Here is a 22,952-nt window from a genome sequence, read left to right on the forward strand (position 1 = left end):
TAAGTGCATATTTTATTCTTTTTAATGCAAATTGTCTGAAATTTCTAATGTTGCCTTAAGTGGAGAAGGAAAAGAGAGTAATTTTCCTGTGATACAGACTACGTTTTAGTTTGGAAGATGAGGGAAAAGTTTTGGTGAACTAGTATTTTAAAACCTCTTCTGCATCTCCAGTTCAAATACGCTTGCATAACTTGTTTCTTCTGCCTATTTGTGATACAGCAAAAACTAACATAATCCAACAAGATGTGACTGCCTGGCACAGTCAAGCAACCAATAAATATTTTTAAATGTGCTTTTTAAGACTGATGTATTCTCACAAATGAAATCCTGTATTTTCCCTTCCTCCATCATCACCTGGTATCTTTTTCCTCCCATTTGAGATTTTCTTTTCCTACAAGTTAAATTGATTAAAAACAATAAATTTGCAGAGTAAAAAGGAGCTTTCACTACTTCCCAGCTATCCCATGTATTTTCCTTCTATCATTTATGTAATATTCACATTAACTCAATCACAATTTCTCGAAGAAGCCAACAGACAGGCTGCAATCAACTTTCATTTTGCTTTTTGGCAATCCCTATTATCATATGGAAAGAAGACGTAGATTCAAACCCTCACAACACAAGATTACTACCCTCAGAGGCAGTAAATTATGTTGTACTGTAACTGGCTACTTAACCAACATCCAATTTAGTGATTTCCACTCTAAAACACAGAAAAAAGCAACGTATATATAAAAAAAATATTGCTTACTCCAGCTTCTCTCCCTGCCCCACCTAGTTCACCTCTAGCAACAAATTTTACTGAGTCATTTTAATAGGGGAAAAAAGGGGGGGAATCCCAACACAAAAACTGTAGAGTTTAGATAGTACTATAGTAATTCCTTGAATTATTAGGTTCCTAAACATCTGCAAGATTTATGCTTAAAACGTACCCAAAACTTCCAACCTCAAATTGAAGGTGACACAAAGTATTGTAAAGACCACCACCTGAAGTTAGGGTAAAAACTGCCTGCTCAATTAAAGGTCAAGCATGCCTATATAGATAAGTACTTCATCCAAGACACTTCAAGTCAACACAAAACAAAACCCCCTTCCCATCTCAATGCAGCATCTGTAGAAAGTCAGGCCATTTGCTTAAATACTTACAGTTGAAAACAGCAATAAGAAACATTTTCAAACACCTTCTACAGAACTTGCTTTTATTTGCAAACTTTAAGATAGACTATCCATATATAAGTTACGGATTTTGAGATATGTCACACTTACAGGGAAGAGAGAGTCTACACAGAACTATCTGTTCTTCACTACAAAAACATTAAATTAAGATATTCAGCAGGCATATAATGCCAGGACCCACAGAGGAGAAAACCTGACCTGGACAAAGCACAGAATGGATACAAGGAAAACAAACAAACAAACAAAAATTAATAACATGGCTAGAGGGAAACAAATTTTTCATTAAAAAGAAGACATGTCATGAAGATGACAGACATACTGAAAATGCGGATAAGCACGCTGTACTACTTCTGTACAGCCACTGGACATACCTTTACAATACAATTATGACAGCAGAATCACAACTCTTCTGTTTATCACTGTTGTTGTCAACTGTTTTTCATTACAGGCTTAAGATCCTTTAATTAAAGGCAATTACAGTATCTATTGAACTCTGCATTATATTCATCACTGAAATGAAAGATTAAATTGCAGTAGTCTCCTGCAAAGTGACTGGAGCGACTGGAGTGGTTATTTTCATGTTGTGTCTCAAGAGTTTCATTGTGTGTAAAGCAAAAATTACTTTGCTTTCTAAATGCCACTGAAGCTGAGCTTGCCAAGCTGTATTCTTATCACTTAGCAGCTTGTTACCCTTAATAAAGAAGCACAAAACTAAATCCTGCCTCCCTGTAACTGAAAAATAGCATTATAATCTTCTGAATCTGAAGACACCAGCAACACACTTATCATCAAGAACATAATTTAGCCAGAATAGTGTGCTATGGAAATGCATCCAGCTCAGTTCTCAGAGCCCAGAATTATTAAGTCTTTTTATTTTGCTCTTAATAGGAAGCAAAAAGCCACCCAAAAAATCAAACAAAACAAAACTAAAATCCCAAAACAAACAGAAGAGGTGGTGCAAATTTATTTCTTCAAATAGATTATGATTATAAGCATTTTTCATCAAAACATACAAATCTGAATTAGGACAAAGTATATTCACCATCACATCTGGTGTTTCTGTAACTGCTGCCTTATTAAGGATCTAAATTTGTTTTACAAGAAACAACTTATTAACCCTTGGAATATTTTTCTCATATAGGAAAAAACTACCCTAATACCTCAGCTCTCTGAAGTCCAAAATTCGTTTTTGCTAACACCATCTATTCTTTTGTGGTAAAAAAGAAAAGAATTTTAATTTCCCAGTCCTTTACTTTAAACATTTTCTAACATACACAGAAACTAAAAAATGGTTGGAAAAGCCTCTTTACTTTTTCAAGCTTTTTAAGTACATAAAGGTTGCTACCAAACCCACAAAAGTGCTCTAGGTGGTATGTTTCAAAGTATACCAGTGTCAAGCAGATCTGATGTTTTCCTGCAACAAGCCCAAAACTCCTTGTTCTGGAGCTGTACTGAACACCAGGCTCTGCCTGCACATTCCTATCATTCTAAATCTACAACTTGGATTTCAAAAAACAATTTTATTTTTTTGGTACTTGCTACCACCTTTCAACTTCGAAAATTCCTCCCTTCCTAGGCAGCTCCATCCCACTCATTCTCATCCTGCTTCTCTTCCCAGTAGTTGTTGTTCTCAACCTGTTGTGTAAAATGAGACAGCAGGGCACAAAACTCCCCACAAGACACATAGGACTTTTAAGGTTCTGCCTGTAGAAAGTTATGACTCAAATAATTTGCGTACAGACTGAAATGTCATGGACTAAAACTAGAATTTTCTTTTTCCTGTCTTACCTCATTCTCTTTGATGTGTACTGTATCTTGAGAGTATCTGTGGCTCTAATCATTGCTTGCATTGGCAGTAAATATATTTTGGTAAACCAGTTTTGTGAAGCCCTTCCTGTCTTCTTCCATGTAACCTGATCCATGAATAATCTTCATTTGTTTAATGAATGTATTCTTGCCACTCTCTCCTGTGCTTGGAAGAGGGGGAAAGAGGAGAGAAACAAAAGTATTGCATTTGCAAATCCTGGCAGTTGAGAATATTTGTAAATGTACATAGAAGGATGTGCACCCCATCTGAGCATGCACAATGTAAATTTTCCATTCTCTATAATCTACACTGTTTTAGTCAAAATAATTGCATTGGTGAGTCTGGGAGAGTTTACTTGGTAAAGGTACCTTATAATACATCCTACAGTGTTTAACCTAAGCATTCTGTATGTAGAAGTCAGATTATAAAAAAAGCAAGGTATGTGAGTACAAAAGAAAGAAATTTGGTTCATGTAAGGATAAAATTCCTTAATACTGAGAAGTTGGTACAAAGCTTATGAATCATTTACACCTTAACAATAAAGCCTGCACTAATACTGAACTTGGGAAAGCATTTCATCATTAGGCCATACTACTCAGTTTCACATTTCCACCAATTCTTACATGAATACTGGTTGTAAAAATGTTAACCAAAATTACAAACAATACTTTCATTACTGTCAATACTCTGTGAATTACTGATCCTATTTAAAAAAATCCCAACAACTAACAAATTGATATTACAAAGTTATATATGAACTTCTATCATTCATGTAATATTTTGCATGTACATATTGCTTAAAGCCAATTTACAGAATCTTAACAATGTAGAGGAGGGACATGAAGATGATCAGAGGGCTGAAGCACCTTCTCCTGTGAAGACAGGCTGAAAGAGTTGCCCTTGTTCATCCTGGAAAAGAGAAGTCTTTGGGTAGACCATAAGAAGCCTCTCAGAACCTAAAACTGTCCTACAAGACATTTGGAGAGGGTTTTTTACAAGGGCCTGTAGTGACAAGACAAGGGGGAATGGCTTTAAACTGAAAGAAGGGAGATTTAGATTAGATACTAGGAAAAAAAATCTTTACTGTGAGGGTGGTGAGACACTGGAACAGGTTGCCCAGATCCCCATCGCTGGAAGTGTTCAAGGCTAGGCTGGATGGGTTTTGAGAAACCTACTCTAGTGGAAGGTGTCCCTGTCTGTGGCAGGGGGGTTTGGAAATGGATGATCTTTAAGGTCCCTTCCAACCCAAACCATTCTAAGATTCTATGATTTCCTAACATTTTTCAGGAGAGAAGCCTTGTTCCTTTATTCTTTCCTATTAGCCTTACAGCAGAAAAGCATCTGCACTGACTCACCAAGGCTCCATTCAGGCAGTGTCCCATCTCCAAACAAGTTTGTAAGTAGTAGCCAAGAGAAGAGTAAAAAGAGGGGCTAGAATATATGACAGTTCCTCCACAATACGCTCCCTGGATCTTTAAAGTTAGGACTTTGCTTGAGGTTCATTAGCTGAATCCTATTTGGTAGCCCTACTGTGCCTCTTAAGTACTGGGGGAAGTCTCTCCTTAAAGCCATACTGCAGACCATAGTGCAGGCAGGCTGTCCCTATGTAGCCCATGGAGATGTGTGGTGGAGCAATATCCATCTATAGCCCATGGAGGACCCCACATGAGAACAAATGTGTATCTGTTTCCTTCTAGAAGGAAGCTTCAGACCATGGAGAGCCTGTGCTTGAACAAGCTCCTGGCAGATGTGGCTCTCAGGGAAATCACACTGCAGCAGCTGTTCCTGAAGGACTGTACACTGTGGAAGGAACCCATGCTGGAGTAGTTGAAGAACTGGGAAGGAAAGGACTGATGTTAAAGAAAGCTGTGAATGACTATCCTGTGAGAGGACCCCAGGCTGGATGACTAGGGGAAGAGCATGAGAAGGGAGGAGCAGAAGAGACTAAACATTAGATCTGACCACAACCCCTGTTCCCCATGCCCCTGTGCTGCACAGAGGCAGGAGGCAGAAATGTTGGGAGTGAAGTTTAGCCTGGGAAGAAGGGAGAGGAAGTGGGAAGGGTGGTTAAAGATTTGTTCTTATTTCTCACTGTCCTTCTCTTATTAACTGACAATAAATTAATTTCAATAAGCTGAATCCATTTTGCCTGTGATGGTAATGTGTAAGTGATCTCCCTTTCCTTATCTTGACCTATTATTTTTCTCATCATATATACTTGTTCTGTTGAGAAGGGGGAGTGATACAGCAATTTGGTGGGTACCTAGAAGTCAGACATGGTCAACCCACCATATATATTCACCTTCAGCTGTACTTTTTCTAGGCTGAAGAGTCCAACAGTTCTCAGGTGGAAGACAACTCCTTAGCTTGATCATCCCTTTGACCCTATAGAAACATTCTCAGCTCTGTTTACCTCTGAGATATACCTGAAGTACCAAAAATTTGAATACTAAGGTGCTGCCAAATCTTAGATTTATGAAGGAACATAATGGTGTTATCTGTACTGTAAGTAATTAAAAGACAGAGTGCTTGTCATATAGTTGTTCTCCATCTGTATTACTCTGCACTGACCTGCAGTTAACTTACCTCCCCTTTCACTGCCAACTCTCATGATACACTTCTGCAATTTAGTTTCAGTCATCCTTATAAAACTTGACTAACACTGAAGAGAAAAATTTCTCCTGTAATTGCTCAATGCCTTTTCCACCATACCTTTGATTTTCTCTACATTTCCAATTAGTTAGCACCAGTGTGATTCCTTCTTATCTAACAGAGCTTCTACAAGAGAGTCATGGACAGCCTTTACTTGCTCTTCCCCAAATGAAGGAAGAGAAAAAAAACACCTGTTATAATTTCTTCTTAAAATCTTCACTGTAATTTCCCAGAAGTTCAACAATTAATTCCATTCTGGCTGAGCTGTATGATTTGCTTCACTTCTCCAGTAAGAACCTACTGCTGGAAAGACAGAATCCTCATTAACAAACTTTCAGTAATATTCACTTAGTACCACCAGATGTCAAAAATATATGGGCACAAAGAGGGAAAAATTCCTCTGAACATTACATCTTCAGACATAGCAAAGCAGAAAAATACTGTGAGTGCCAAACTCATACTATATCTCAGTACCACAGCGGACCATAGTTCGAATTTAATGAAAGATAATGCAACTGCAGGGCTCTAGTCATTAACAGTAATAGCAACAAAACACAAAGTACCTAGGAAAGTGTAATACATCATGCATTACTTGTGTATCATAGCCATTTTCCTCAAGATTTATCACTACCATCAATTCTTACTCTATAACTCTTTCCTATTTTGCATCATCCATTGCGGACTTCCTTTCAAAGCTGTAGCTATCTCCTATGTTTTTCAACAGTCCTTCTCTAGCACATCACTAGCACAGCTCTGCTCTCCAGGTAACAGCACCAATAGCAATCATCAGAAAAAGAGTGAAGCAACTTTTTAATCAAGCAATAAAAGATATTTAATACTTATGACTGTAAAAATAAGATTAATATAGCTGTTCTTTCAAAAAATTTGCAGTATTTAATTTTTGCATTCTATTCATTTACTTGAGAGAGATGGAACATAGAGATATGCTGGACTACATGTGAAACAAAGTACTGCAGGAATTTCTTTTAGTAAAATGCTGATGCTACATTACAAATTACAGCCCTCAGGAAGGCAATCCTGGGATGTCAGTTTTCAGAAGTCAACACAAATACTATTCAAATACAATTCAGTTTAAAATCAAAACCCTACCACCAACTTTTTTCACTGCCAATGTAACCTTTACAGTTGAGAATAAAACACTCTGATTAAGCCATGTTGGATTGCTGGCCTGATTTTTTATACAAATCAGGGTAAACAGTCATAGCACATTACAGATTAAGGTAAAGTGTATTTTACTCCTCAGTGACATTTATGGTAAGCACTTCCACAGAATACATTTAGTGCATTTATCTTCATGAAATTATCTCTTGAATCATTACTGCCAAAATATAGAATACATATTTTACTGACTAGGTCAAGAGACAGAATATTCTCAAAAGGTGACACATAACTATATTTGTTAATGTCACATATTTATCTTCTTCTAGTCACTTCAAGCATTAATTTTTTTCTCTCTGCTTCCAACATATGATTGCCACACAGATGTTACCTACCCAAATCCTTTTTCTCAATTAGAAGAAATACTGGAATTTTTGAGAGTTAATTCAAAGAACAAAACATTATCTTTGTTTTGGCCACTGTCTCTCTGGTCCTTAGCAGATGAGATTTATTTGCTAAGTCCAATATCTCAAATCTTTGCAGAGGAAACAACAAGTTATTAAACAAACAAAATTCAAAACGCCAAATGAAAGAACCTTGCACTCTCATTCTCCTAAGGACTTTGTGTGTGCAACTTAATTACATCAATGAGCAAACTCCGAATACAGCCACAATAAAACTAGGCTGTAATTGCTAAGGACAGAACAAATCAGTTCTAACCAGTTCCAACTAACCACTTCTGCTAAGCCTACTGCCATTAAAGAACATTTGGCAGAGGTGTGAAACCTACTGTAAAACCTGGATCCACACTTGAGCAGCTCAAATGACTGAAATATGGGTTGCTCTTCACCATTAGCAGCTCTGTAATAGCAATGATACCTACAGCAAAATAGGAAAGGTACAGGGTTATAAAAGGAATGTTCAATGCCATGTGCCATCTATTGAGCAGAATCTAGTATTAAACCTCTCATCCAGTTATGAGGTACCAATGGAAAAGGTTCACTGGCAAAATCACATTTACAGCAATACCTGACTATGAAAAACTCAGTGGCCTCAATCCTCTGATCTCAAGCTGGCATGACAGGCTGACTCTCTGACAGTCTTTACAGAAAAATGGCCATTTTTATTAACAAAAATAGCTGTTCACAGGCAGAAATAATTGTAAGAATAAAAATACCAACATTTAGTAATTAAATTGGGAGATTTGCTGCTTGCATTATAAACTGAACTAATATTTTGCATTGCAATTGTTAGGCTTATTTGACTGAAAAAAAGAAGCATCTTTCTATAACTTTAGGATTAACAGTGTGATATTCAGAACTAAATGCTGCTAGTGCACAAATGTCATAGAATCACAGAATGCTTTGGGTTGAAAGGGACCTTAAAGATCACCTAGTTTCAACCCCTCCGCCATGGGCAGGGGCACCTTCCATTAGACAAAGTTGCTCCAAGCCCCATCTAACCTCCAGATGTCATCATAATGAAAAGGTCGTCTAAGTAAATAAACCTCACTTACAGAAAAATTGTAAGGTTGGAGCAAGGAAATTTTTGAGGTTTATTAGAAAGGAAAATCTCTGTGAGTCATTCAGTAATACTGGAGGACTACTCTGCCCATTTTGTAAACTACTTCCACAGCAGTTACCAAAGGTACCATACTAAATGCTGAAATTAGCTTCACAATGTAATGCTCCTAGTTATACAAAAACAAAGCCACAACGATTTCCATTGCTACAACGCAGGGACAAGACTGTTTTTAATGACCTGGCAAAAGCCAAAGCAGATTTCATCTTGGCAACATATACCCAGTTAGTTCCTTTTCCAATAGGACTATAACCCAAAAATAAAATGTTTTCCCTTCTTTTGTTCATTTACCATTGAGCATTCCTGATATTTGGGCTAGGCAATATTTTGAAGTATTATCTATTACTTTTTACTAACCAGCAATACAGCCGCCTGCATAAATGTATAAACAAACTGGGAGGAGGGAAGAGGGTGAGGGCATGGAACAGATGCACAGGGACAGGGAAACAACAAAAATAAAAAACCAACCCCCAAAACCCAGCAGCTATTTCAGAAGCTCCATTCATATTCTGTGGGATTCAGAACCATATTCCACATTGGTTACCAGAATCACAGTCCTCATTCATTCTAAAATCCTACGTTACAGCCACTTTCTGGTGACTTTTCCCTTCCTGATGACAGGGAACATGATTAAGAGTAAGATGTTTGCAGTTTCTGAAGTTAAATTAAGAGAGGGAGAGGCTCCAAACATATTTAATAATCACCACAAAAGCTCTGTTAAGGAAAAAAAAATACAACAAAACCCCACACAAAACCTACTTTTTTATGATTTATAAATCCATATGTACTAATGCTACACATATAGCTGAATGTCTGCTTCTGCTCTGGCACCACATTTGACACATAAATAACTCACTATTTTGGTGTTGTTACTGCTACTAAATATGAAAGTGGAAGTGACCATATGACTGCAAATAAGCTATTCAACTACAGGATTCCTAGGAAAAAAAAAAAAAAAAAAGCTTAAATACATAAATTATTAGCAAAGAACAATTATATGAAGTGAAAGTTCCATAGCTTATTCTGGTCTTTTGTGCCATAAAAGTGCCATGTGGTTACTCTTCATTCTGTTAAGTCCTTCCGAACACCTCCAAACAAAGCACCAGAGCAAAATCAGCACTGGAACCAAAACTCACGACCTCCAGTCTAATTCTCCAAGGCTTTGCACGTGGAATATGGGGCTTTGTGAAATAGATTATACACTTAACATGCAAGAGCTACCCCTCAGCCCCCGCAAAGTGTCCTTCAATCGTCTGCTACTATTGAAACTAATGGAAGCATTTTTAAAATAATTTTATTAAAAAAATTGAAAAGGAGATACAGACAATGCAAGTGCACATGTATCCTATGGAACTGACAGTAGCACCTGGACACAGTTTAAATAGGAAACCCTTGCACTTCTCAGGAGCAACATCCCTCAGTGATTCTGTGATTATTCCTCTCCTGTGGGAAACCCTCTCTCTGGGGAGCACAGCGTTGGTCCCAGCACCCACCATGTGGCCTCACCAATGCTGGGGGCATGGGAAGGATCACTTCTCTCAGCCTGCTGGCCACACTCCTCCTCATGCAGCCCAAGATGCCGTTTGCCTTTGTTGCTTTATTGGCACATTGCTGGTTGTGCTCAGCTTGGCGTCGACCAGGAACTCCAGGTGCCTTCTGCAAAGCTGCTTTCCAGCCAGCCAGCAACCACTGCCTGCAGCTGTTCCTTCCCAGGTTCAGGACTTTACACCTCCCTTTGTTTAATTGCATGAGGGTCCTGTCATCCCATTTCTCCAGCATCCTGAGGGTATGGATGGCAGCACAGCTCTCTGGTTTATCAGCCATTCCTCCCAGTTCGATGTCATCAGCAAAACTGAAGGTACATTCAGCTGCATCAGCCAGATCATTAATGAAGATGTTAAACAGGATTGGACCCAGTACTAATCCCTGGGGTACGTTGCCAGTTACTGGCCTCCAACTAGACTTTGTGCCACTGATAACCACACTCTGGGCCTGGCCATTCAGTCAGTTTTCAATCCACCTCACTACCTGCTCATCCAGTCCACATATCATCAGCTTCTTTCTGAGGATCTTATGGCAGACAGTGTCAGAAACCTTACAGAGTGTAGCTAGACAATACCCACCGCTTGCCCTTCATTTACCAAGCCAGTCATTTCATTGTAGAGGGTTATCACATTGTTCAAGCACGACTTTACCTTGGTTGATTTTCTTGTCATTAATGTGCAAATGTTTTCCAGGATTAGGTGCTCCCTCACCTCCCCAGGGACTGAGGGTGGTTAACCATCCTGTAGGTTTCTTGGTCCTTGTACTTGAAGATGGAGGTGATATTTTCCAGTCCTCAGGCACTTCTCCCAGTCAGCAGGACTGATCAAAGATTATTGAGAGTGGCCTCACAAAGATTACTGAGCATGGCTAGCTCCATCAGTACTTGTGAGCTCACCACCAGGGCCCATGAATTTATGTATGTGCAGTTTGCTTAATTATTCTACAACCTGATACTCTTCCCCTAGGATGTCTTCCTTGCTTCACACTCTCTGTCTGGTCTCCGGGCCTGTAGATTTCTGAATACTCTTCTGATGTCTTTACTAGTAAAGACGGAGGCAACGAGAACATTCAGTACCTCAACCATTTCCATGTCCTGCATCACCAGGACATGGAAGGAACCCTTTTTCTCATGCACCAATGTTACTCAGTACTAAATCATTTAAGTCAGTTGAATGAGTCCTCTGAAAAATACCATCATGACAAAGTTGTGTGCATAATTTACCTTAATACTTACAGATTTCTATAGGAATGACGATTCCTAAACCGCAGTTCCTTTCCCTTAAGTAAGGCAGAATCATCTGTCTCTTTACTTACTGAACTTTAAAACTCCATTAAGATACAAATTCACTGCTATAAAACTGGTATAAAACTTGAGACCTAGCTACAGCTAGGTCTCATGTTTTGAATTTATGCCACAATTCAGGAATTACACTAGCAGATGGCGGGAAAAATATCACTTTGTTAATCAGAGATCATGAGACATTATTCCTTTGAATAAATCACAACAGTCTCATATTACTCATAATTAACTGACAATGAATATTCCCCAAATAATGTACTTTCACTACAGAACAGAGGCCAACCACTTCAAACTCAGGATGGCTACTTAAGGCCATCTCACTAGGTGCACAAGCCATGCCCAGTAGTCCACATTATAACCTAGATTTTGGTATATTCATTTATAAAATAGAATGATGAGGCAAATTTATACTGCATTTGCACCAAAAATACACCACAACTGAGGCAAAAATTGCCTACAGATTAACTCTCAGTAACCCTACTTATTGTGAGATAGCTAAGAAAGGCAATAACTGATCTATCCTTCTTGAGTCATCCCCTGCATTGCAGTGTCCTGTTTCAGATTAACACCTTACTTTAAAATCTTACTGGTTTAGTTTGAGTACTTTTTCCAGACTAATCCATAAAACAGTGAAGACTGCACTTTGTGAACAGTAAAATGCCATTACTAAGCAGCAGCAACAAGAAGCTGAAGCCTAGCTTGTGTTACAAAATGGAATATAATCTATATATATGTGCACACTGATTCAAAGCTCCTCCATCAGGAGCTGCTGGAGTTGTTTCAGATTACATTCATTTGCTCCAACCACTGATTTTAAACTGGCTACATCATACACACAAATCGAAGACAGACTTTCTGTAAAACTTCCTCAGTTCTTACTGCCAAGAATTCTACTGCTGTGGCTACAACTCCTGAGCACCTTGCCGGTGACTGACTTCAGCAAAGGCCACCTCACAACACTAATGTACAGAGAGTGAGACATGCTCATTTACAAATATCACATGGTGGGGGGGGAGGGGGGGTTAGGGTGGGGATGTGACAAAATAAACAACAAAACAAACAAAACAGAACAAAAAACAAAACTCAAAAGTTGTATTTTAGAGTCTTGGGTCATTAGAAGAAGATAGCAAATTACCTCCCTATAAATGTACTCACTCTATGATCAAATTTAGAATTGCATTGAAATTCCCAGTGAACGCATTACTGGAAACCAGTACACACATTAATTTCAAACTGTGATGGATCACAAAACATACTTAGGAATGAGATTTTCTGTCATAACAGACTCCAAGATGTGCGTGTCCCTTCACAGCAACCTTGCTCCATAAAAGACCACATCCTGCCTTTGACATAGATAGGTGGATCCTATTCACTTTAAAGTGAATTTAGCCTGTCTAGTGATGGACAGGATACAGACTAACATGTTTGTAAATATTTTAAGGAAGTGGTAGTCTGAAATCTCATCTTTGACTGAGAAACACTGTGATAAACAGGGCCAGTATGACAGTTTATTGTCTGCACAGCCCTCACACCAGACTATTACTGCAGATGCTGGCAAACAACAGGAATTTCCATCACAAACATGATATAACTGATGTGACTAGAGTGTCATAAAGAGTTGCAGAATGGGGTAAGTAATTGTTAAAAATGTAATACACATTTGCTATGTTGGGGATTTTTTATAATTAACAATTAATGTTGAATAGGAAGGTTCATTTGTATCATACAAAATGCTGATACCGCAGTTAATTAACTTATCATCTCACCACCAAATTCAAAGGCAACAGAATAGCAGAACTCCAGTAAATTCTTCTGTTTCTGAAGCTCATGTGGCAGAAATCTGAAAATAAGCAGGATACAAGAATACAGAGAGATTTTTTTCCAGTGGTAAGAAAGCAGCTTTGTATTAGCACCACACATCAAACGAAACCAAGCGGCTAAATAAATTAATACCATCAAGGCTCTATCATACAATGCTGTGATTTAAAAGTGAAAGCATGTTCTCTAAATTGTAAAGGAAAAAGAGAAGAAAGTACACAGTGTGCAGACTGACCAACAGGATGCTCTTTGGGAATCCACTTTCCTCTCTTCGCAGTCTCTCAGACCCTCTTTCTATCCATCCTCCCTCTATCCCTTCCCAGTTTCACCCTTCTCTCCTACGTTCTCTCCTACCCCTCTCTAGTTTTCTCCACAGTCCTCTTCCTTCTTCCTCATTTTAGCTCATACTTTTTGAAACAGTCTTCCCAAGAATCAAAGCAGACAACATTCCTGTAAGTGTTCAAGACCAGACAGGACAGGACCTTGGGCAACCTGGTCTAGCGGGATGTGTCCCTGTCCATGGGAGGCGGGTTGGAACTAGATGATCTTAAGTTCCTTTCCAACCCTAACTATTCTGTGATTCTATAAAATAAATAAATAATGAAGACCCAACAGATATTTTCATACTATATTCTTCCCACTCTTCATCTTTCTTTTTTATTGAGACTGTGTGTTTTTTTGGATCTCTAGGTTTCTAGATGCATTTCTGTGCAATCATTCAGGCAAATAAGTATTGCAAGCTACTACTAATCCCAAGAAATCTAACTGTAATGTAAAAAAGACAACAAATAAAGCCACAACAACTAAAACACACATTGAAAAACAAGGTATACCAAGGTACATGAAAGCCAACTGCTTTCACAATATATATGAAAGCCAACATGCTGGACCACAACATATATGACCATCTAAGAGGACAGACTTGCTATTGCTTTGTCTTCTGACAGGCAGATCACTCAGTAGATCATTTTCCTCAATCAACTCTAATGCTGCACTTTGGCCAGCATCATCAAGCAACAGGTGATTGTCAGGGAAAAAACACTAATAATCAATGCCTTAATACATCTTGAAGCAGTCCCTAAATTTCTGTTACAACAGTGTCCTATAGAATAAATGTGAAAGGGCAGCTTCCTTTCCTAGAATTTTCCAAGCAATCACCCTATAGCTCTTTACAGTGTATTGCATTTTTTAATTTTATCTTTTTTCCCTGCCAAAAAACCCACAAATGATCTGGGCTCCAGTACTCTTACTGTTCATGAAGAACTACATATTAAGAGTCCTGGCACATAATTTGAAGACCAGAAACCATATTTCAAACTGAGCACTCAGTCTTGTGCTGATTCCTCTTCGATTCTCTCCACCACAGCTGGAATTCTGGGCACTTCTTGCAAAGCCCACATGTTCTCCACAACAAAAGATATTGTAACATCTCTCATGTAAGAATGGCATCTGTAACAATAAAGCTGCCAATGTGCTAAGACGCACTGGAATAGGTTCAATATAAAAATGCTTGTAATATGCGATAAACATTCACAATAGGATGCTGATGTTCAGAACAAAACTGGCCTTAGCTTCATCCTCTCAAATTAATCCTCCTGCCCTCACTGAGCCAGGAGAATTCTGCCCTGACACATGATCCTCAAACAGTCAAAACTTGCTCTGCCACCCAGCTTCCCTTCTGTTTAGCACCAGGGATCTCTGTGCTCAAAAGCCTAAGGCATTTCTGTAAAGCAGGTTCAAATATATAGTCTAGAAAAATAAGCGGGCATTTCTTTTCTCATTTCTGTATGTTTATGTATCTCCCTCTCTCTCCCAGAGACTAAACAAGAAAGCAGACAAAACAAACCAACTACCCTATACAGCTAAAAACAAGTCTCACCACTTCTGTAAGAGGCAAAAAATATGGTAGGTTTGTGGAAACAGCCTGTTTTGAGCCCCAGAACAGAACTGGAAAAACCTCTCTCACTCTTTTCTGGATGGACTACAGCTGGTTTTAGTCACAGGAAAAAAAAAAAACCAAACAGAAAACCTCAAAACACTCTGCCTCAAGTACTGGGAGTGAAACTATAGTAGAATAATCTCCAATTCAATGCAGAAAAACTAGTCAAACAGTGGAAAAAAAGCAGTAATCTAAGGATATTATCAACCGTGACCAGTAGTTTTTCGGTTTTATATATTCCTGATATTATCAAAATAGTAAGTTACTGAACAGCTTAATGAAAATTCAAATGAAGATAACACTGCCATAGTTTATAATTAAGTTTTACACAGGAAGAGTGAGACAAACATGCAGAGAATAGGTATGCCTGAGCAAACAGCATACAGTGGCAGAGCAATGCTCCTCCACTTTGCATTAGCCTTTTTAATTTCTAAATTATTCTTCATAATGAAAATATTACTGAATAATAAGAATCAAGATGAATAATACTGATCATACTGAAGTTTCCATGGTTTTGCCTCACCTTCTTTTTTTCCTCCCAAACTCATCCAAGGACTGTTGATTTATGCTTTAAAGCTGCTAGACAAAAATCATTATGTTTCTTCTCTGATGAAGTATACTAGCTTCCAAATATACTTTTACAAGTATTCCTGGAAAAGGTAAATCTGCTTGTTATTTTTGTCTACAATATTCACAGTAAATAGAATCTTCCTTGAAAAGTCAGCGAAGTCTATCTATCTTTTGACTTTAACAAACTGAAGTTTACTCCTTTCAATCATTGTAACATTGACTACAAGAAATCATGTAACAGACCTACACAGCTGTGCAGTTTCCTAATCCTAATCCACCTCCTTTCCAGACACCGTTCTCTTTCTTCAAGGAAGGAGGCTGGGCCAGCCAGCCTGCAATCATTGTTTCCATTGGTGTCCATATATGTCCAATTTCCCTTAGCTGACAATGAAGAAGTAGCTATGCACTAGTAAGCAAATCTCTGTGGGCTACAAGAGCTTCAGAGATAATCCAGGCTACACATTCCATTACACTAAACTAGACTATGTATCCACCAGAACAAACGCATGTTTAAGGAAGAACAAAAGGTATACTCTAATCTTTTCTTTCAACCAAATTTCCCAGGATATTTAATCCTTACAATAGATATTAATCAGATTTCATCATATAAATGCATCTTCTTCATTAAAATTTTAAATATTCTGTTTATTTTAAAAGTTTTTTTTTTGCAATAAATAAAAGGCAACAGTGAAACAGCTTCCTAATGGAAAATCTGCCCCTGCTGCAGGATGTCCTGGATGATGCCAGTAACAGTTTATATTCCTGGTGTTGTGTGTGCAATAGTAAGTACTATACAAGCAGGAAAGAGAATTAAACACAAGAAAAAACTTGTTTAAAACTGACAAAATCCATCAGATAACAAGAATGCCATGTTGTTGTCTGCTACATTATGCTGTTGGTTGTTAGTGGAAGAAATGGTTCCAGTTAAGTAAGTGCCTCATTCCTGTGAGGTTACTTAGAAAGCGTCTGAATCAGATCTACACCTTACCAAAATTATATAGCATATCAAGTAAAAGAATAGGTGAATTGATTTAGGCTAGTGAAAATCCTCTTTCTCGGTTTTACTGTTTTCAAGAAGGTGATTTAAAAAAAAAGAAAAGGGGAAAAAAAAATTGACTCTAAGGAACATGATTCTCCAACCTCTGTCTCTAGGCCCAAAATCTCTCCTATGAGACGAAGATGTTTTCCCATGCTCAGAGGACCACACCACTGAATTTAATGAACCAGGTCCCAGTACAGTATCACAGAATCCCAGAATCCCAAGGCTTGGAAGGGACCTCGAAAGATCATCTAGTCCAACCCCCCTGCAAGAGCAGGGTAACCTAGAGTACATCACACAGGAACTTGTCCGGGCAGGCCTTGAATATCTCCAATGTAGGAGACTCCACAACCTCCCTGGGCAACCTGTTCCAGTGCTCTGTCACTCTTACAGTAAAGAAGTTCTTCCTGATGTCAATGTGGAGCCTCCTATGCTCCAGTTTACACCCATTGCCCCTTGTCCTACCACTGGATATCACTGAGAAAAGCCTAGCTCCATCATCCTGACACTCACCCTTTACGTATTTGTAAACACTGATGAGCTCACCCCTCACTCTCCTCCAAGCTAAAGAGACCCAGCTCCCTCAGCCTCTCCTCATAAGGGAGGTGTTCCACTCCCTTCATCATCTTTGTGGCTCTGCGCTGGACTCTTTCAAGCAATTCCCTGTCCTTCTTGAACTGAGGGGCCCAGAACTGGACACAATATTCCAGATGCGGCCTCACCAAGGCAGAGTAGAGGGAGAGGAAAACCTCTCTTGCCCTACTAACCACACCCTTTCTAATGCACCCTAGGATGCCATTTGCCTTCTTGGCCACAAGGACACATTGCTGGCTCATGGTCATCCTCCTGTCCACCAGGACCCCCAGGTCCCTTTCCTCTTCACTCCTTTCCAGCAGGTCAACCCCCAACCTGTACTGGTACATGGGGTTGTTCTTCCCCAGATGCAAGACTCTACACTTGCACTTGTTGAATTTCATCAAGTTTCTCCCTGCCCAACTCTCCAGGCTGTCCAGGTCTCGCTGAATGGCAACACAGCCTTCTGGTGTGTCAGCCACTCCTCCCAGTTTAGTGTCATCAGCAAACTTGCTGAGGGTACATTCAGTTCCCTCATCCAGGTCGTTGATGAAAATATTAAACAGCACTGGTCCCAGCACCGACCCCTGAGGGACTCCACTGGTCACAGACCTCCAGCTAGATTCTGTGCCACTGACCACAACTCTCTGCCTTCTTCCTTTCAACCAGTTCTTGATCCACCTCACTTCCTCATCATCAAGCCCCCACTTCCTTAGCTTATCTATGAGAATGCTGTGGGAGACAGTATCAAATGCCTTACTGAAATCAAGAAAAAACACATCTACTGCTCTACCATCATCCCTCCACCTAGTCACTTCCTCATAGAAGGTTGGTCAAACATGACTTCCCCCTGGTAAAACCATGTTGGCTGTTCTTAATGACCCCCTCATCCTTGATATGTCTAGAGATGGCGTCAAGAATAAGTTGTTCCATCACCTTTCCAGGGACTGAGGTAAGGCTGACTGATCTATAATTACCCGGGTCCTCCTTCTTGCCTTTCTTATAGACTGGTGTGACATTTGCCATCTTCCAATCCTCAGGCCCCTCTCCCGTTTCCCACGACTTACCAAGGATGATGGAGAGTGGCCTAGCAATTACCTCCACCAGTTCCCTCAGCACCCGTGGGTGCATGCCATCCGGACCCATTGATTTATAGATGTCCAGATTGCATAGCTGATCCCTAACCCAAATCATATCCATAACCATATCCATATCCATAATGGTATCACTTACTAGATGAAGTTAATTCCCAGCTAGTCTTCATTGAATAATGCCACACGGTCCTTCAATGAGACTCTATGCGCATGTAGGTACCAAAAACCATAGCTTCTACAGCGGTTCTGACATTAGCCAAAGCCATTTGCACTGCAGGTCCTTGACAGTGACTCTGATTTCTGTAACAGGCCAGAACCACATGCTATTGTATGCCTGTCCAACCATCTGCATCCACTTATGATCTTAATATCCCTCATCATTGCATTAGATTGGTTTAGATTTACATCCCAACAGGTACTACCACTATGGCAAATTAAATCCCTAAATTAAAGTGATCACTGAATTACCTAAAACTTGCACACATCTAGTTAACACATATCATCCTTCCTTCAGGCTTAAGTGTCCCTTATACCATTCTCCACAGCTGCTAATACCAAACACATAGTCGTTCAATGTGTTTTAGGTTCAAACGTTTAAGTTCAAACCTACAACCATTGCCAAACCTCAAAGAAGCCAGGTTGTTGTACAGAGTAAGTAAGAAACAGATTAAGAGTTTAATGCTAAGGAACTAAGCAGGAGCCATTCAGCTACTGGTACTGAATTCTTCATAATTATAACAGCTGAAAGATCTCAAAGACACTTGTATTTTTATGTGAACACTAAAATTAATATGGAGATAGAAGGTGTAGTGCAAACTTACAACCTAGCCAAGAAATACAGGTATATTACAAAAGAAAACTGTTTTTCAGGACACTGGGGAAGATTCTCAAAAGACTGTAAGTATACAAAGAAACTATTACAAATTCCTTACAGGACTTCAAAATATGTCTGTATCCAGTAGCATGAAAATACAGTAATTTGAAATACAGTAATACACACCCATGTAAACCGGAAAAAACTAAACAGGATTTTGGGTCATGAGCTCAATGAAAACCATGGTAACCTGAAAACAAAACCGCCATTACTGACATATTGACATTTGAACTCAAAAGGCCAAAGCAAAAGAAGCCTCACACTCCTCCCCCCACAAAAAAAGTAAAATAACATGTAGTAAAAATCATCTTTTATACTGTGGTCACCAGGGAATATAAACATGTATTGACCTATATATTACTGCTTTTCTGTGGCTGTTATAATAAACTGAGCACAGCTGGATGAACCTTACCAAATAGAAAAAAAAGATAATAAGTGAGTGTTCCTGAAATGCAAAGTTTTAACCCCCCATAAGTAAATGACTGTAACTCAGATCCAGAGGTTACAGTTTGCAGTGAAGAAAAATACAGCCTCCAGATCCATAGAGGCCCATATAGAGGTCACATATAACAACTCCATACCTAACATTTTCAATGTAAATTTTAGATAGCACTTAAGAAACTGCTACAAAACCATACTCCAGAGCCAGAAGTAACAGACAAATAGCCAAACAGCAGTACAAGAGACAAGATATATCTGGTAAATATTACTTCTGCAGTCATTTGCCAGGGACGTAGAAATGGTACAATGGGCAGCCCATCAAAAAAACAGCAGTCACAGGTAATCAAGAAAGATACCCTGGATTTGGAGAAGGCTGAGGTCCTAATGACTTCTTTGCCTCAGGCTTCACTGGCAAATGCTCCAATCACACCACCCAAGTCTTGGAAGGCAGATGCAGGGACTGCGAGAATGAAGACCTTAGGCCCAGTGTAGGAGAGAATCTGGTTCGAGACCATCTTAAGAACCTGAACATGCACAAGTCCATGGGCACTGCTGAAATCCATCCGTGGGTCCTGAGGGAGCTCACGAATGAAGTTGCAAAGCCACTGGCCATCATACTTGAAAAATCATGGCAGACAGGTGAAGTTCCTGATGACTGGAAAAAGGGAAATATAACCCCCATTTTCAAGAAGGGGAAAATGGATGACCCGGGGAATTACAGACCAGTCAGTCTTACCCCTTTGCCTGGAAAAATCTTGGAGCAGATTCCTCTGGAAGGCATGCTAGGGCACATGAAAAACAACAAGGTGCTTGGTGACAGCCAGCATGGATTCACTAGGGGGAAATCCTGCCTGACCAATTTGGTGGCCTTCTGTGATGGGGCTGCAGACCTGATGGACAGGGGTGGAGCAGTTGACGTCATCTCCCTGGACTTGTGCAAAGCTTTCGACAATGTCCCCCATGACATCCTTGTCTCTAAATTGGAGGGACATCAATTTGATAGGTTTACTACTCGATGGATAAAGAACTGGCTGGATGGCTGCATGCAAAGAGTTGTGGTCAAAGGCTCAATATCCAACTGGAGATCAGTAACGAATGGTGTCCCTCAGGGGCCTGTGTTGGGACCAGTCTTGTTCAACATCTTTGTCAGTGACATGGACAGTGGGATTGAGTGTGCCCTCAGCAAGTTTGCCGATGACACCAAGCTATGTGGTTCGGTTGATACACGGAGGGAAGGAATGCCATCCAGAGGGACCTTAACACGCTTGTGAGGTGGGCTGATTCCAACCTCATGAAGTTTAACCATGAAAAGTGCAAGGTCCTACACCTGGGTCGGAGCAATCCCAGGCACAGCTACAGGTTGGGCAAAGAAGAGATTCAGAGCAGCCCTGCGGAGAAGAACTTGGAGGTGTTGGTCAATGAGAAAATGAACATGAGCCAGCAGTGTGCGCTTGCAGCCAAGAAAGCCAACTGTATTCTGGGCTGCATCAAAAGGAGCATGACCAGCAGGTCAAAGGATGTGATCCAGTGCCTCTAGTCTGCTCTTGTGAGACCTCAGTTGGAGTATTGTGTGCAGTTCTCATGTCCTCAACATAAAAAGGACATGGAACTGTTGACACAAGTCCAGAGGAGGGCCATGAGGATGATCAGGGGACTGGAGCACCTCTTGTATGAAGACAGGCTGAGAATGTTGGGGCTGTTCATCCTGGAGAAGAGAAGGCTGCGTGGAGACCTCATAGCAGCTTTCCAGTAACTAAGGGGGCCTATAGGGATGCTGGGGAGGGACTGTTCATTAGGGACTGTAGTGATAGGACAAGGAATAGTGGGTTAAAACTTGAACAGGGCAAGTTTAGACTGCATATATGGAGGAAGTTCTAGGGTGATGAGGCACTGGAATGGGTTACCCAGGGAAGCTGTGAATGCTCCATCCCTGGCGGTGTTCAAGGCCAGGTTTGACAGCCTTGGATGACATGGTTTAGTGTGAGGTGTCACTGTCCATGGAAGGGGGGTTGGAACTTAATGATCTTAAGGTCCTTTCCAACCTTAACTGTTCTATGATTCTATAAGAATTGTTCTTAGAAATATCATACCAATACTGAAGTCTAAGCCAGGGTTTTCTGTGGATTCTAAGTAACATGTGTTAGAATTACTTCATCTAACCAAAGAGGCCCCCAGAGTGGTTTCTGAGGATTTCTCAGCGATATTTCCAACCTTAAGTACAATTCTTGAATTAAGTACTTGTAATACATAAGCATTAAAAAATATTTCCACACATCTCCCACAATTGCACATATGAACACAGGTTTAGATGAGTTTTGTAAAGCAAAAACTGATAAAATATGCACTTTATTCCAGTATATAGCCACACCATTACTCCTAGTAATGGTGAATTACTAGGTAAAATAGCTAGGGATTGCACTCTAAGTCCAAAGCATATTCAGCACAGTGAAGCCATTCGACTGCTTTAATACATGGAACATATGCACTTTGGGAAATCATGCAGTTAGGATAAAATTTATTCACTGATCTCCTTGAGAATGGCCCTAATGAAAACTGTCAAATGATCAAAACTACAGCCTGATTACAGCAAATTTAGTAGCAGAAAAATGCTGAGCTTCAAAATTCCCACTAGCTCCTCCAGAAAACAATTAAAACCCAGACTCACACAACAGCATACTTGGTCATACACACAGTATTTTCCTCAGAAGGTGATAAAAGATATAGTGCCCTAATCTGTTCAAAGCAGCCATGTATTGGTTCTTTATGTTAGATGGCAACAGGATCAGTACATCATCTCCGTATCTTACCTGGTTTCCTAGGTCGTGATTCAAAACCATCTGAATTAAGGTGTGAAGAATGCCAGTGAAATACCGCACCACCATTCCCTTGCCATTAACATCATGTGTCTATCAATTCAGAAATACTTTTTGCATTTAATGTGTGTCTCTCTACCTCAGATATGAGCTCTAAAGTGTTAAATACTTCACATACACGATTTGCAATAAGAAGACTGCAAGTACTAAGCAGGTTCCTCTGTTTTGTCTGCATTTCACAGAATGCCAGCTGTTTCTCCACATAGCCAAATATAAAACACAAGTAACAGGCAATCCCCAAAAAGATCCCTTGTTTATCATTCCCAGTGCTTAAAGTGAGATTTTCAAACATCCAGGTATTAAAGACAATTAGCTGATCAGAACTGCAGGATTTAAAGTGTGAGGGATTAACAAATTAAACATTGTTACAGACTGCACTGATAAAAGACAATAATAAAACTAAGACATAATAGTGTAAAACAAAACAATCTCAAGCTTAAAACTAAAATTTTTTACTCTTTCAGAGATAAGTACATCTCATTAAAAGAAATTCCTGATGCATTAAGTTTAAAAGTACTAAAAAGCATTAAGTGCAATAACAGACCATTAAA

At 39.6% G+C, this 22,952-nt stretch overlaps 1 protein-coding gene across 1 annotated transcript in view; it reads right to left on the bottom strand.

Moving 5' to 3' along the window:
- Nucleotides 1–22,952, bottom strand: part of LOC101874953 (guanine nucleotide-binding protein subunit alpha-14) — a 58,513-nt gene that overhangs the window by 27,371 nt on the left and 8,190 nt on the right. The window contains 2 exon segments of the mRNA XM_034073037.1: nucleotides 2,965–3,026; nucleotides 3,028–3,148. Of these exon segments, the coding sequence (XP_033928928.1) occupies nucleotides 2,965–3,026; nucleotides 3,028–3,148 (183 nt within the window).

Source organism: Melopsittacus undulatus, chromosome Z (assembly GCF_012275295.1).
Source record: "Melopsittacus undulatus isolate bMelUnd1 chromosome Z, bMelUnd1.mat.Z, whole genome shotgun sequence".
In the NCBI taxonomy this organism is placed as follows: domain Eukaryota; kingdom Metazoa; phylum Chordata; class Aves; order Psittaciformes; family Psittaculidae; genus Melopsittacus; species Melopsittacus undulatus.